The following is a 17,054-nucleotide window of genomic DNA, read 5'->3' as shown; positions in this document are numbered from 1 at the left end:
CATGAATCCACGTCAGGCCCGATGGGCACTATTCTTTTCTCGATTTGATATCCATGTCACCTTCCGTCCCGGTTCCAAAAATCGCAAGGCCGATGCTCTGTCACGTTCTATGGTAAAAGAAGAAGATTCCATCATTGTGGATCCACGGCCTATTATCAGCCCACTCAGCATCGCAGTCAGTAGACCCGACAATACACCTCCCCAGGGGAAAACTTTTGTTCCTGAGAATCTGCGGAAAAAATTGCTCCAATGGGCACATTGTTCCAGATTTGCCGGTCATGCTGGCATCCGCAAAACTCAATCTTTCATATTGAGAAGCTACTGGTGGCCTACGCTTCATCAGGATGTTCAGCAATTTGTTTCCGCATGTGGCAGCTGTGCCCAACATAAAAGTTCAAGACAATCTTCAGCTGGTCAACTTTTGCCTCTGCCTATTCCCACCAAACCCTGGACCCATATTTCTATGGACTTTGTTTCCGATTTGCCCAATTCTAATAATTTCAATACCATCTGGGTCATCGTTGACCGATTCTCTAAAATGGCGCATTTTGTTCCTCTCCGTGGACTCCCATCAGCACCTATCCTGGCTCAGCAATTTATAAAGGAGATCTTCCGTTTGCATGGGTGTCCTGAAGAAATCGTCTCAGATAGAGGAGTTCAGTTTGTGGCGAAATTCTGGAGATCCTTGTGCCAAGCACTACAGATCAAACTAAACTTCTCTTCGGCCTATCATCCCCAATCCAACGGGCAAACGGAAAGAGTTAATCAAGACCTAGAAACATTTCTCCGTTTGTACATATCTGTCACTCACCGGACTGTGAGTGCTTCTTCCCGGACATTTAGGAACCGTGGACGTCCTCTATCCTGAGGGACTGCGCATGCGCAGCCCTTTCCAAACCTTCAGTGTATGTTCCTTTAACTTAATTGGCAGATCAGGCAACCTCCCTATATTAAGCACCTGTGGTCAACACCACGTTGCCTGATCTTGGAGTCTCATTCCCCATGAGTCTCTGAAGGTGTTCCTGTGTTTCCTTGTTTATTCAGCTCTGCTGATTCCTGTGGTTTCCAAACCACTTCTACCTCTGTGGTTTCCAAACCACTTCTGCTACTGTGGTTCCCATACCACTTCTACCATCTACTGAATCATCGTGACTGTGAGCTGATTCCTATCCGCTGCCTCCGTGCACTACAGTCTTCTAATCACTTCAACTCTACCATGTATCATTGGGACTGTTAGCTGATGCCTATCCGCTGCCTCCGTGCATTACAGGCTTCAACCACATCCACTCACCTGTTCATGATTGTGACTGCCAGCTGATTCCTATCCGCTGCCTCCGTGCACTACAGGCTTCAACCTGCAACTCGTCTGTGTTTCATCATCGTGACTGCTAGCTGATTCCTATCCGCTGCCTCCGTGCACTACAGTCTTCAACCTGCAACTCGTCTGTGTTTCATCATCGTGACTGCTAGCTGATTCCTATCCGCTGCCTCCGTGCACTACAGTCTTCAACCTGCAACCCGTCTGTGTTTCATCGTGACTGTTTGGCTGATTCCTATCCGCTGCCTCTGTGCGCTTCAGTCTTCAGTCCTTGTCAACGCTCCCGTGTTTCCTTGAGTCTGCCTCCACTATTGCTACCCGCTATTCTCCGTGATCAACAGTGCCTGTTCAACTCTGCTCTCCCGTGTCCCATCGTTACTGCACCTGCTGGTTGCTATTGGCTACCTCCGTGTTCCCGCAGAGACCCGCTGCTGCTACTCCTCAGCACTACTCATCCATCTACTGCTGATCCGCTCTCCACGCTTTCCTGTGTTCCCTGCTGGTCTACCTTCCCGTGCGCTGCACCTACTAGACCACCGCTTCACCCATCCAGGGACTTCGCATCCTGCCGGCCTCCTGCCGTTCAGGTATCTCTGCACTCCTGTCTGACTGCCTCCTGAACCACGGTATGCATACTTCTCATTGACTGTGCTGTGTATTGCATACCTTGCTGGACTGTGTTGGTTCTCCTCTGGAGTGTGCTATCCGCTGAGTCTATTGCCATCATTGACTGTGTTATCTTATGCTGGACTACTTCAAGAGACTTTCTATATTGGCAGTATTGTTCAGTCATTTATACATTTATATTGTGCATATTACTGTGGATCAAAGTCAAGGTGCCCGTGTATATATTGTGTTGCAGTCTCTCCCCGTGCACCTCCTCACATATATATTCAGTGGTACAACTTGCTAGTGGCAGACCACTGACTCCTGTTTACAGTTTCACCTGTTCCAGTATCCTCTCACATAGCAGTGGTACAACTTGCTAACGCAGACCACTGACTCCCCGGATATCTCCACTTGGATTCCATTCCTTCACTCAGACAGCGGTACAACTTGCTATCCGCAGACCGCTGATTCTCATCACCTCCTCGTTTCTGTTGGACATTCCTCCTCACTATAGCAGTGGTACAACTTGCTACCGCAGACCACTGACTACCTTCACGTGTCCTTTGTCCATACAGTTCCTCGTGTATTACTACCTCCATATTGCCAGTGCTGCTAGTCATAGACTTTCCTGAGCATCTCATCATCTGCTATTTCCTGTTCCGTGATCACCCTGCTACCAGAGTACCATATTACCACCTATACTGCTCTGGTAAGCCTATCACCTGGTGATCCCTGGGTAAAGACTCCTAGTGCCCGTGACAGTAAGATCAGGCCATGACAGACCCAGATACGGAACCTACTGCTAAAGAGATGCTGCAGCATCTGGTCAGTCGTGTGGAGCAACAGGATGCTCGCCAACAGCTGTTACTTCAATGTTACCAATCGTTAACCTCCCAAGGAACATCTGGACAGACTGTTACAGCTAGTATTGAAGCTCCTGTGCTTTCCTCCGTTTCCCCAGTGCCATCCCAGGTGTCTACAGCTCCTACGCTTCACCTGCCTACTCCGTCAAAATATGACGGGGACCCCAAAACTTGTAGAGGTTTCCTTAACCAATGTTCAGTCCATTTTGAACTCCAACCTCAAAATTTTTCTACCCATCGTTCCAGAGTGGCCTATCTTATCTCATTGTTTTCTGGACAAGCCCTGGCTTGGGCCTCCCCTCTGTGGGAAAGAAACGATCCAATTCTACAAGATAGTGCCAAATTCATTTCCACGTTCCGAAGTGTGTTCGATGAACCAGGTCGTGTGACCTCCGCTGCTTCCAGCATTCTTCGTTTGCGACAAGGCTCCCATACAGTAGGACAGTATGTCATTCAATTTAGGATCTTAGCCTCTGAACTTCAGTGGAACACTGAAGCATTAGTTGCCGCCTTCTGGCAGGGGCTCTCCGATAAAATTAAAGATGCACTGACTACCCAAGAGCTTCCTTCGTCACTAGAAGATTTGATCTCTCTTTGCCATCGTGTAGACATGAGATTTCGTGAAAGAGAATCTGAGAAAACTACTTCTGCTAAAGCACCTCTTCGTTTAAACCCTCAATTTCGTCCAGTTTCACCTTCTGTGATTCCCATGGAGATAGGACGTTCCAAATTATCTTTAGAAGAGAGGAAACGAAGAGTAAAGAATAGACTCTGTATCTATTGTGCTGATTCCACACATATGCTCAGTTCTTGCCCTAAGAAATCGGGAAATGCCAGGCCCTAACTAGTTCTGGAGAGGTGAAGTTAGGGTCCCTGGAGTCCTCTCCATTGTCTATGAAATCTAAAGTCTGCGCTTTCGATGTTACGATTTCCTTTGCTACTAAATCCTTTGAGTCACAGGCATTGATTGATTCCGGAGCAGCAGGAAATTTCATTTCTAAATCACTAGTGAATCAATGGTCCCTACCAGTGATCACTTTAAAAACACCCATTACTGTGACGGCTATAGATGGATCACGTCTCATCAATGGTCTCATCACCCAGAGTACGTCTCCAGTAACCCTTCAGATTGGTGTACTACACCATGAAGAAATTTCGTTTTTAATTCTTCCTGTTACGACAAGTCCGATTGTCTTAGGCCTTCCATGGCTTCAATGTCACTCTCCCCAGATTGACTGGCGCACCCCTCAAGTTACGTCTTGGGGGCCTGAATGTCACCATCGTTGTCTCTCTCAAGTTATTCCTCTTAAAGTACAGCAATCTTCCATCTCATCTTCCTCCCCGGGACTCCCTCCTCAGTATGCTTCATTTGCCGATGTGTTTGATAAAGCTCAGTCTGAACGTCTTCCTCCTCATCGTTCTTGGGATTGTCCGATCGACCTTCTACCTGGCAAGACTCCTCCCAGGGGTCGGGTCTATCCTCTCTCGTTACCTGAAACTCAAGCCACATCTGAGTACATACAGGAGAATCTCCAGCGTGGGTTCATTCGACCTTCCACCTCTCCCGCTGGAGCTGGGTTCTTCTTCGTCAAAAAGAAGGATGGATCATTACGCCCTTGTATAGATTTTCGTGGACTCAACGCCATTACTATCAAGAATCGGTATCCCATTCCGCTGATCACTGAGCTATTTGATCGCATCAAGGGAGCTCGGATATTTACTAAGTTGGATCTTCGTGGTGCCTACAATTTAATTAGAATCCGTTCCGGTGACGAATGGAAGACCGCGTTTAACACCAGAGATGGGCATTACGAATATTTAGTAATGCCCTTCGGGCTGTGTAATGCCCCCGCGGTTTTCCAGGGTTTCATCAATGAGATCTTTCGGGACTTATTATATGTATGTGTCGTTGTCTACCTGGACGACATATTGATCTTCTCACAGGACCTGCCTTCTCATCACCAACATGTGGCAGAGGTCCTCTCCAGACTACGGAAAAACTCATTGTTCTGTAAATTGGAAAAATGTTCATTCGAGTTACCCCAGATTCCATTCTTGGGGTATATAGTTTCCGGAGTTGGCCTGAAGATGGATCCAGACAAAGTAAATGCTGTACTACATTGGCCTCAGCCAACTACTCTTCGTGCCATCCAGCGTTTTTTAGGTTTTGCCAATTACTATAGACGCTTCATTCAAGACTTCTCATCCATTGCATCTCCCATTGTGGCCTTAACTCGGAAAGGGGCTAATACTAAGCAATGGTCATCTGAGGCTCTCCAAGCCTTTCAAATCCTCAAAGAGTCCTTCTCGTCTGCTCCCATTCTGCGACAACCTGATGTGACACTCCCCTTCTTCCTAGAAGTAGATGCCTCTAATGTGGGCTTAGGAGCTATTCTCTCCCAACGCTCGGAGCAACAAAAATTACATCCTTGTGCCTTCTACTCTCGGGGTCTTCTGCCCGCAGAGAAAAACTATACTATCGGGGACAAGGAGTTGCTGGCCATCAAAGCTGCATTAGAGGAATGGAGATACTTGTTGGAAGGAGCTCGCCATCCGGTGACGATCTTCACGGATCATAAGAACTTGTCATATTTGCAATCTGCTCAATGCTTGAACCCTCGTCAAGCAAGATGGTCTCTTTTCTTTTCCCGTTTTGAATTAATTATAACCTTCAAACCAGCTGCTAAGAACAAGAAAGCTGACGCTCTATCTCGAGCTTTTGTGACGTCCTCTGATGTAGAAGAGGTTCCCAACCATGCTATTCTAGACCCCAAATGTATTTCTCTGGCTGCTTCATCCACCAAAATGCTACCATTTGGGAAGACCCTCGTGCCTCCTACTCTGAGGAGGAAAATCCTTTCGTGGTTCCATGCCTCTCGTTTTTCTGGACACGCCGGTGAACATAAGACCTTTGAGATTCTCTCTCGTAGTTACTGGTGGCCTTCAATGAGGAGAGACGTCAAAGAGTTTATTGCTTCCTGTGATTTATGTTCTCAGTTCAAATCCTCCCGCAGAACTCCAGCAGGGTTGCTGCGACCACTACCCATTCCGTCCAAGCCTTGGACCCATATTAGTATGGATTTCGTTACTGATTTGCCACCAAGTAAGAATCACAATACTATTTGGGTAGTGGTAGACAGATTTTCGAAGATGGCTCATTTCGTCCCTCTGTCCGGTTTACCTTCCTCGTCTACTCTGGCTGAACATTTCATTAAAGAAATCTTCCGCATCCATGGATGTCCGTCTGAGATTGTGTCAGATAGAGGAGTACAATTCGTTTCCAGATTCTGGCGGGCCCTTTGTAAAACCTTGGGCATACGATTAGCACTCTCATCGTCTTACCATCCGCAATCTAACGGACAAACGGAACGAGTCAATCAAGATCTTGAGACTTTTATTAGGATGTTCTCTTCAGCCAACCAAGACAACTGGGTAGAATTGCTCCCTTGGGCTGAATTCGCCCATAACAACATGTACCATGAGTCATCATCCAAAACTCCATTCTTTGTGGTCTACGGTCACCATCCGTCTTTTCCGGAATTTCCTGCCCTCCCGCCCACCCAAGTTCCTGCTGTGGAGACTGCTTGTCAGACCTTCAAAAATATCTGGTCTCAGGTCAAAACCTGTTTAAAGAAGACATCTAACAAATATAAGTCTTTCGCAGATAAGAAGAGGCGGGCTATTCCACCACTAAAAATTGGAGATCGTGTCTGGTTATCTACCAAAAATATTCGTTTGAAGGTTCCATCTATGAAATTCGCCCCTCGTTTTATTGGTCCATATAGGATCATTCAAGTTATCAATCCAGTATGTGTTAAACTTCTTCTTCCTAAGAATCTTCGGATCTCCAATGCCTTCCATGTGTCCTTGCTCAAACCTCTCATCATCAACCGTTTCTCGACTCCTTCCTCAGCACCGCAGCCAGTTCAAGTTCATCAGGAGGAGGATTTCGAGATTACTGAGGTATTGGATGCAAAAATTTCGCGAGGAGTCCTCCGTTTCCTCGTTCATTGGAAGGGCTTTGGTCCTGAAGAGCGTTCATGGATCAAAGCTGAAGATCTTAATGCTCCTGCCCTTCTGAAGAAGTTTTATTCCAAAAATCCGGACAAGCCCGGTTCCAGGCGTTCTGTGCCCACCTTTAAAAGGGGGGGTACTGTCACTCACCGGACTGTGAGTGCTTCTTCCCGGACATTTAGGAACCGTGGACGTCCTCTATCCTGAGGGACTGCGCATGCGCAGCCCTTTCCAAACCTTCAGTGTATGTTCCTTTAACTTAATTGGCAGATCAGGCAACCTCCCTATATTAAGCACCTGTGGTCAACACCACGTTGCCTGATCTTGGAGTCTCATTCCCCATGAGTCTCTGAAGGTGTTCCTGTGTTTCCTTGTTTATTCAGCTCTGCTGATTCCTGTGGTTTCCAAACCACTTCTACCTCTGTGGTTTCCAAACCACTTCTGCTACTGTGGTTCCCATACCACTTCTACCATCTACTGAATCATCGTGACTGTGAGCTGATTCCTATCCGCTGCCTCCGTGCACTACAGTCTTCTAATCACTTCAACTCTACCATGTATCATTGGGACTGTTAGCTGATGCCTATCCGCTGCCTCCGTGCATTACAGGCTTCAACCACATCCACTCACCTGTTCATGATTGTGACTGCCAGCTGATTCCTATCCGCTGCCTCCGTGCACTACAGGCTTCAACCTGCAACTCGTCTGTGTTTCATCATCGTGACTGCTAGCTGATTCCTATCCGCTGCCTCCGTGCACTACAGTCTTCAACCTGCAACTCGTCTGTGTTTCATCATCGTGACTGCTAGCTGATTCCTATCCGCTGCCTCCGTGCACTACAGTCTTCAACCTGCAACCCGTCTGTGTTTCATCGTGACTGTTTGGCTGATTCCTATCCGCTGCCTCTGTGCGCTTCAGTCTTCAGTCCTTGTCAACGCTCCCGTGTTTCCTTGAGTCTGCCTCCACTATTGCTACCCGCTATTCTCCGTGATCAACAGTGCCTGTTCAACTCTGCTCTCCCGTGTCCCATCGTTACTGCACCTGCTGGTTGCTATTGGCTACCTCCGTGTTCCCGCAGAGACCCGCTGCTGCTACTCCTCAGCACTACTCATCCATCTACTGCTGATCCGCTCTCCACGCTTTCCTGTGTTCCCTGCTGGTCTACCTTCCCGTGCGCTGCACCTACTAGACCACCGCTTCACCCATCCAGGGACTTCGCATCCTGCCGGCCTCCTGCCGTTCAGGTATCTCTGCACTCCTGTCTGACTGCCTCCTGAACCACGGTATGCATACTTCTCATTGACTGTGCTGTGTATTGCATACCTTGCTGGACTGTGTTGGTTCTCCTCTGGAGTGTGCTATCCGCTGAGTCTATTGCCATCATTGACTGTGTTATCTTATGCTGGACTACTTCAAGAGACTTTCTATATTGGCAGTATTGTTCAGTCATTTATACATTTATATTGTGCATATTACTGTGGATCAAAGTCAAGGTGCCCGTGTATATATTGTGTTGCAGTCTCTCCCCGTGCACCTCCTCACATATATATTCAGTGGTACAACTTGCTAGTGGCAGACCACTGACTCCTGTTTACAGTTTCACCTGTTCCAGTATCCTCTCACATAGCAGTGGTACAACTTGCTAACGCAGACCACTGACTCCCCGGATATCTCCACTTGGATTCCATTCCTTCACTCAGACAGCGGTACAACTTGCTATCCGCAGACCGCTGATTCTCATCACCTCCTCGTTTCTGTTGGACATTCCTCCTCACTATAGCAGTGGTACAACTTGCTACCGCAGACCACTGACTACCTTCACGTGTCCTTTGTCCATACAGTTCCTCGTGTATTACTACCTCCATATTGCCAGTGCTGCTAGTCATAGACTTTCCTGAGCATCTCATCATCTGCTATTTCCTGTTCCGTGATCACCCTGCTACCAGAGTACCATATTACCACCTATACTGCTCTGGTAAGCCTATCACCTGGTGATCCCTGGGTAAAGACTCCTAGTGCCCGTGACAATATCCTCTTCTCAAGACGACTGGGTAGATCTGCTTCCTTGGGCAGAATTTGCTCATAATAATCATTATCACGAATCCTCTGCTTCCACTCCATTTCATACGGTCTATGGCCTACACCCCAGGGTACCCTTGTTTACTCCACTTCCTACAGCCTCAGTACCTGCCTCTGAAGTTTTCCTAAAGAATTTTTCAGGCCACTGGCGCCAGGTACGGGAATCTCTACTTAAAGCGTCCCAACGCTACAAAATTCAGGCCGACAAAAAGCGACGAGCCATTCCAAGCTTGAAACCCGGAGACAGAGTCTGGCTGTCTACTCGCAATCTACGCCTCAGAGTTCCATCTATGAAATTCGCTCCTCGCTTTATTGGACCGTTTAACATCTCCCGAGTCATCAATCCAGTGTCCTACAAATTACATCTACCATCTTACCTCAGGGTACCCAACACCTTCCATATCTCTCTCTTGAAACCACTGGTGCTAAATCGGTTTTATACACCCAAACTGGTTTCTCCTGAAGTGCAGACTGAACATGGTGACGAATATGAAATTAAAGAGATCTTGGACTCTCGGTTTCGACATAAAACCTTACAATATCTAGTCGACTGGAAGGGCTATGGTCCAGAAGAGAGGGCCTGGATCAAAGCTTCTGATGTTCACGCTCCATCTCTCATCAAAAAATTTCACCGCAAGTTTCCAACTAAGCCCCAATCTAAGTGTCCAGTGGCCACTCGTAAGGGAGGGGGTACTGTCACAAATCGGGATCTTAGCCGCACTTACCTCATCCGCCGATGTCATATTACGGCTACCTGGGTCCCTTCTGGTCATCTGCAGCATTCCCGTTCTCCACACCTTCATTTGTAAACAACACATACTGTCTGTCCTGCAGCATGGGCGCGGCCATCTTGGATGCAGTCAGGTGATCATTCCAAACCAACCAGATTCAGAAGCTGTGATCACATGAACTGATCAGCCAATAGTTGTTTGGGACATCCTATTTAAACCTGCTGCTGTGATCTGTTCATTGCCAGAACAACACACTTCTCTCCAGAGGATAGTTCTTGGCTCCAGTGTGCCTGACTGCATTACAAGTGCAGTAATCCTGTCTGCACTCCTGAGTGCAGTGTTCCTGACTGCATTACAAGTGCAGTGTTCCTGACTGCATTACAAGTGCAGTGTTCCTGACTGCATTACAAGTGCAGTGTTCCTGACTGCATTACAAGTGCAGTGTTCCTGTCTACAGTTCCAGACTGCTAATTCCCCTGCTATATTCTACAATCAGCACGAACATGAGCAAGAAGTTCATCCAGGCTGCTAAGTTCTGTTTCACTCCTGCTCCAGCTAGTCCCAAGGGTCCCGAATCGGATCAAGAAATTCAGACGACCGTGACAATTGAGGCTCGGGTGGAGATAACCGGAGAGCGGTGTGTGACAATTGTTTCATTCTGTTGGCAAAAAGTATAAACATAAAGAATTGTGAATAAAAGAGAGCTGACTTATAAGGCTCTATGTACTGTTGTGTCACGGGCATGGGAGGGGGGGGGGGGGGGGGGGAGTGGAGGGACTGGTGACGCAGTATCTTTTATCCCATCCCTCTAGTTTGTGAGAGTGGCCCCCATACAAGGTCACCCCGGCTGACCTCAGAGATTGCAGTTAATGTTATACTCTTCTTTGTGTTCTCCTTTTATGAGTCATATTTACTTTCACATCGCTGAGAGTCACTGAATCTCTGCTGTATCCTGTGCTAATGTAATTGTCATAGCTTGCACAATACAGAATGAGACTGACACACAAGCACAGCACTTTTTTTTGTACACTACTCTACTACTTTTAAATTTTGGTAAACTGAAGTAAAAAAATAAATAAAATAGTCCTCTAAAAAATAGACTTAAATTTTATACATAAGACATGATTTAGTTGCCTATTTATTAATTAAAAGGGATTTTTTTAATACATGATTACGTAAAATCATCAAATCACCTGTCATTGCGATGACAGATGATTTTTCGTAATCATTTATTAAAAAATCATCCTGGGACAGGGCGTCCAAATAGAGTCTGTCCCAGCGATGAATTTACTTACCTTAAAACTCCGGTCACTATGACAAAGTTGCTTTGTGATATTGATCTGAAGATCGTTCTACCGCAACACTCTCTCCCCATAGTATTCAATGGTTAAGGCCATTGCGGAAAAGTTCCCAAAAGCTATACTTTTTCGGAACTTGATAAAATTGCCCAAACCGCAGTCCCCATTGAGTATTATGGGGACTACGGTTAATGTGGTAATTTGCCTAGCGCAGGAGATATCTCCTGCGTTAGTGTTTTTTTAAATTTATATTTTACTTAAAAATGCCCAAATCATGAAAATAAAAAAGCAGTTTCTGCAGGGTTTATAACCAGGCCCCTTAGTCTATTCCAGATCTCCGGTATTACCAACACCAGCCCCTGTTGTATCTATTGATGTACGTAAATGATTGAATATAGAATTGATAGTATTTCAGTGTCATACCCGTTTCGTCAACTGAAAAAAAAAATAAAAAAAATGAAATAACATATTTCTCTTTACTATGGATCTGATCACTCGTTTATTATATAACACAGCCCATGTATAATAGCAAAAGTGTTATTCTTGTTATAATGGTTTGTGCTTTTTCTCCTAAGGTATTAAGACCAATGCCGTGCAGAAAGGTGAGGATTATATAATCAATGGCAGCAAGATGTGGATCACGAATGGCTGCCAGGCTGACTGGATCTGTCTTCTCACCAATACAAGCACAGGACCCGCTCACAAAAATAAGTCGCTCATATGTGTCCCCATGAAGTCACCGGGTGAGTTTCTCACTTTAAAATATTATAAAAGGTTTTAGAATTGTTGCATAGCTTTTCTGTTCCTTCTCGTTATGACTGTGTAGAGTGAAGTCTTGTATAAGTCAGGGTCACTCAACCTGGTCAGACAGGTTCAAGAGAGAAATGTTCAATTATAGAATACGTCCACCTGTGGTTAAATGGGCAAAATAGAATCAAGAGGTCCTATATTAACCCTTTGTTGCCGAGTCCTCCACTTTCCCTTCTTGAGCTTCTCCGCCTTTTGGGGGCTTCTAGGTACCTCCAGTCATTTTAACGTTATATATTTGAACGGAACACCGGGAAATGCTATTGGCTTCTCCGTTCACACCTCGTGATGTCGGATTTATTAGAGGCAATGGGGTCCACATGCACCAAGCCCACCAGGTGTATCTGGCAAATGATTAGACGTGTCCTAAGGATTATAGTCCCTTTCTATTATCCACATTTATCTCCTAAAAAAAAAAAAGTCCAAAGGTGGACATAGCCTTTAAACTTATAAGTTTAATGCATTCGTAATAATTAAAACACATTTAAAGCAAACCTGATGGGGATTTTTAAGTAACCAATGGCATAACATTAGGGGGGTATTTGAAAGGAATGTATACACTTTAGTGGGGTAGATTTGCTTACAATAAGGGGTATTTTGCAAACATTTACTTTCGTCAGGGGTATGTTCTACAGAAAAATTGAGAAGCTCTACCCTGGTAACTTTCATAGCGAATGAGTGACAAAAGAGTTGTTATATAGTGTCCATGATTCTAATGTTATATGATTGTCCCTGTTTTGAGGATTGTTCCAAGAAGAAGATGACCATGTTTGCAAAGGAACAAAGATAGAATAGTCTGCACTGTAGTCTACAGTATTTACAAGATAGTGTTCGTAGAACACGTAAATCATCACCCAAGCAATCAGATATTACCTGTATTAGTTATTATTAGTGACATAAAGCTGATTTCTGATTGGTTGCTATGGGTTAAAGCCCATCATTGCTTTGCATCATGTTACTAAATTAGCCCCTGTCAACAGTCACACTGCAAATATATACATCTCTTTAAGGTGATTATTAACTGCAGGTAACAAGAGAAGGTTGTTCTAAGGAGAGTACTGCATTGTATTTCTCTGACTAACCTGTCACTTTCAGCACCTATAACATGACCAATTGTCTGAGGTGACTCTTATACTAGAGGGTTTCACAGCTTAGCATTTCAATGCTTGGAATCTGGAACCCGCAGGGCTGCCTTAATAACAGTTACTTGTTATTGTTCCGTTTCACTGGATTCTGCTTTAAAGTATTTGTTCACCTGCAGATGACATTATTTATTGGTGTATAACCTTTTGCAGTTTATACTGAATATATTGTTTAATCTCTCCAGCTGTGTGTTATGCTTCTCAGTCAGGTATTTATATCATCAGGCAGAGAGGTTGTGTTACACTGAGATAGAAAACCGCTCCATTTTGCTTCCGGCCTTGGATACAATTATATCCAGAGAGTATCTTTGTGTGTTATCTAATAACACTGCTTGATGTTATGAAGGCCTGGCTAGAAAGCTCAGAGGGTTACCAATCCTTATTACTCGGCTCTATATAATGAAAATAGACATTACCTGATTTTTCTGTTAATAGATTCAAGCTCTTAGTCTTAGTTTTTTGTTTTTTTGTTTTTTCTTAGGTGTTCATGTCACAAAAAAAATTGACAAAATGGGAATGAAGTCATCAGACACGGCTCAGATATTTTTCGAGGACGTCCGAGTTCCCAGCAAACATTTGATCGGCGAGGAGGGAATGGGGTTCGTCTATCAGATGTTGCAATTTCAGGAGGAGCGAATGTGGGGAGTTGCCAACGGTAAGACTGTTATTCATTCTATTCCTGGCCTATTCTAAGGAAATGAAGTGAGAAACTTCAATGTGAATGTTTTTATTTCTTTTTTACTTATTTCCCGTTCACAGCTTCATATGTTGTAACTTTCAGTATTAATGCGACTGGCGTTTTTATTATTAAATAGTAAAATGGGATTAGCCGTTTGCAGGAGGTGTATAAATAGGATCTCTTGCGTTGGTTGCAGTGACGTGCTTTTCTGGAGTTCCACTGAACTGTCGGTGGCCAGGGAATATCTGAATGATTAAGTAGGAAAAATATGAAATAGTGAAATATTAAAGACCACATAGCGTCACAGAATTAGCTAGACAGGGCTGAGTCTATACTGCCAGCTGTCCAAAGCCATTTCCTCGCTGCAGTGAGTCCCACACAGACTGGAGGTGACTCGAGGGGCTTTTGATTTTACTAATTTCGCTGGAAATGTGTTACACAAACAGACACACCAACATTCTGAGTATTAACCCTTCTGCTGCCACTGATGTATGTTGAATTTGAACATTGGATCAGCAACTCAGGGCCCTCTTAACAACTTCTTGGGCCCCCGGGCACAGCAGTGCACCGGGTATTATATATATATATATGGGCCCTGCAGCCCAGGGGGGCCCGTTGGAGGCAGCAAACAAAAACAACAAAAAAACCTGGAAAAATAAGACAATACTTATCTTGCGGTCAGCTGGCGATCCGGCTCCCTCCATGGTCTCCTCCTCCGTCGCGCTCCGCATTGGATGTCGGGCGGGCGTGATGATGTCGCGCCCGACATGCACTGCGTGCGCGACGGAGGAGGAGACCATGGAGGGAGCCGGATCGCCAGCTGACCGCAAGGTAAGTATTGTCTTTTTTTTCCAGGTTTTTTTTCTGGTTTTTTTTTTTTGCCCCCTCCGACGAGCCCCCTTGGGCTGCAGGGCCCCCGGGCACCTGCCCATTGTGCTCAATGGGAAAGACGGCCCTGCAGCAACTGTTAAGAAAACCGTCAAACCATAAACACTTCAGTCCACAATCCACATATATAAAGTAAAAGGCTATTTTATTTTAGTATTCTAAAAATATTTATGGGGACTAAATCAATTGTGTGTGTGTGGTCTTTGGGTGATCAATAGACGTAACAATAAACAATTATAGGCTCGCGAGGAACGGCAAAGCGTCGCAAAAGCTTTTAGCAAAGGAAACAAGGTCCCCGTCAATGGATATTTTTGAAAAAGTGCACTTGCAATTAAACACAAGTAAACCCGGACAGATGAAGATTTTTCGCTAAGTACTTGCAGAATGGTAGATGGTCCAAAGGATCTCATGCCGTGGATTTCTGCCGTGATTTCCTGCAGTGTAAGTCTCCAATAGTGCGTGTTGCAAATTCAATGACGAAAGTCGCAAAAGGAAATCCTGATCTTCCTCGCCTCGTTATAAATCACAGTTTCGTCACAGATGTCAGTGGGATAAATGTTATGAATACCCCTTCAAGCTTCTCTATATATAGGGCACTAATCAACTTCATCAGCAGCAGCAAGGCAAAAAAAAAGAGTACATTGTCTTCTGGACAAACCATGTTACAATGCAAGGGGTGCAGATTAGTTTATTATATCGTTTTTAATGTAGCACTCAAATGCTTTATTTTTACACTGAAATTTAAAGTTGATCTAGGACATGCTCTACCCCAAATATAAATCTGCCTCACATTTTTAATTTGCTTTCTTATCAAATGCAACATGGTTTTGCCAAGGTGCAAAGTTACTCATTTTTTTTTTTTTTTTTTTGCCTTCCTTAACAACTCAAGCCCCATGTGTTTTGCATAAAATGCATCCAACTCTACATAAGGCCCTCAGGATGGTACTATTCTATTCTTTATTATGCCGTTTGTTCTCATACACACGACGCATTGAAACATGGGCCATTTCTGTGCAAGCTTGTGCCAATCTACCCATCGAACAGCCAGTCCAATGGCGGAGAGAGCCAGCTGGGAAGAATGTTAGTAATAAACATTTCAGTTTCACAGGTTGTTATGTAGCTCGGTAAAACGCAGGCTCCACTATAAATCAGTGCCCAGCGATGGCTGTATTTCATGTTTAAGATAAAAACCCATTTAAGTCTTGCTTTAGTGTGTTACAAAAGTGATTACCCGTCATGTTCTGGGCAAAATCCACAGCAGACCTTCCCCCTACACAACTGTACATTACACAGGCTCCCCTGACTCATATTCCTTGGCCAAAATTACATCTCTGTATATAGAGATAAAAGAAGAATAAATATATTTCAAATCCTACATAACCTTCAATACTGAATACAAAATGGCAACTTCATAAAAATAGATCTGTAGGTATAAAGATAACTTCTAATAGCAGCAGGAAAAGAAAGTTGTAAAAAAACAATAGAATGTTATAGAATATGGAACAGGGTTTGAGTTAAGACAAAACCTCCATTCCTATTGTTGTATAGAATGTAGCTATGAGTAGTCGCACTGTTGCGCACAGCTTTGTGAATCGGTGTAAACATTAGATCTCGTTTTGAAGAGAGAAATTATTGAAATGAGATAAAGGGGTGGAAATAGCACATATTTAGGGGTGTTCTTTCCTGTACGTAGGGGTGCACATCCGTTTGCACTCCACACAGAAGACCTCTTTTTAGCACCAGCTGCGAGAGCTGGTCAGAGATTAGGTGTCATCTTGTACTTTTATTGAACCGTATTTTACAACATTTCATTGCACTTTAAAGCTTTTATCTATTTATTTTTACATTGGACAGAGTGCAACTAGAAATGCGCTTCATAGCCAAACGAACAAAAGTGTCATCCAGACGGCCCCGATGCTTCTCACCCTCATGGTTCATTTAATGCATAGATGAGGCTACACTGAGCGTTATTTTAGAAGAAAAGAGTAAGAGATTATTTTTTTTGTGTTTGTTATTTTAGAAGGGACGATTATATAGAGGTAAGCAGGTGAACCTTTCATGTGATGATAACACTTTTACACCTCTCCACAAACCTAGATCCAATTCTAGTTTGCGGCGGCAGAGAGAGGAGAGTAGACGCGCACCTCCGTATGCGTGGAGAAAACGGTCTCTGTGCAAAGCCAAGGCCTTTTGGCGGTGCGCATCCAGTGCTTGCCGTAAGCAAGGCCCATAGAGTTTTTTTTGTTAAAATTCTCAAATACATTTATTCTAAAATTAAATTAAATGTCAAAGGGGGTGAATACTCTTTATAGTCACCTAATTTTTTAATTCTATCAATATGATTAATCGTAGGATTCGCTACAATGGCTGTCCCACTCTTAAGAGGTCATCATCGTACATTCTACAGGGACCGCAACCTGCTCTCTTTGTGTTTCTATCTGCGCCTGTTGGGTGACCAAATAGTTTCAAATTAAAAAGATCATAAATTCATAGGGCAGGTGAGGAAAATACATCTGATATTATTATTATTATTATTATTATTATTATTATTATTATTATTATTATTATTATTATTATCCTTTATTCATTGGGCAACACAAAGGTTCAGCAACGCTGTACAGATATG

The 17,054-nt window shown here is 44.3% G+C and overlaps 1 protein-coding gene across 1 annotated transcript in view; it reads left to right on the top strand.

The window, feature by feature from the left end:
- LOC142158128 (putative acyl-CoA dehydrogenase 6) overlaps window positions 1–17,054 on the top strand; it is a 115,101-nt gene that overhangs the window by 83,359 nt on the left and 14,688 nt on the right. Inside the window, exons 6-7 of the mRNA XM_075211797.1 lie at window positions 11,488–11,655; window positions 13,343–13,516. Coding sequence (XP_075067898.1) covers window positions 11,488–11,655; window positions 13,343–13,516 — 342 coding nt within the window. The remainder of the gene's footprint in view (window positions 1–11,487; window positions 11,656–13,342; window positions 13,517–17,054) is intronic.

Source organism: Mixophyes fleayi, chromosome 5, assembly GCF_038048845.1.
Source record: "Mixophyes fleayi isolate aMixFle1 chromosome 5, aMixFle1.hap1, whole genome shotgun sequence".
Classification (NCBI taxonomy): domain Eukaryota; kingdom Metazoa; phylum Chordata; class Amphibia; order Anura; family Limnodynastidae; genus Mixophyes; species Mixophyes fleayi.
This window is presented reverse-complemented; position numbering and strand designations above follow the sequence as displayed.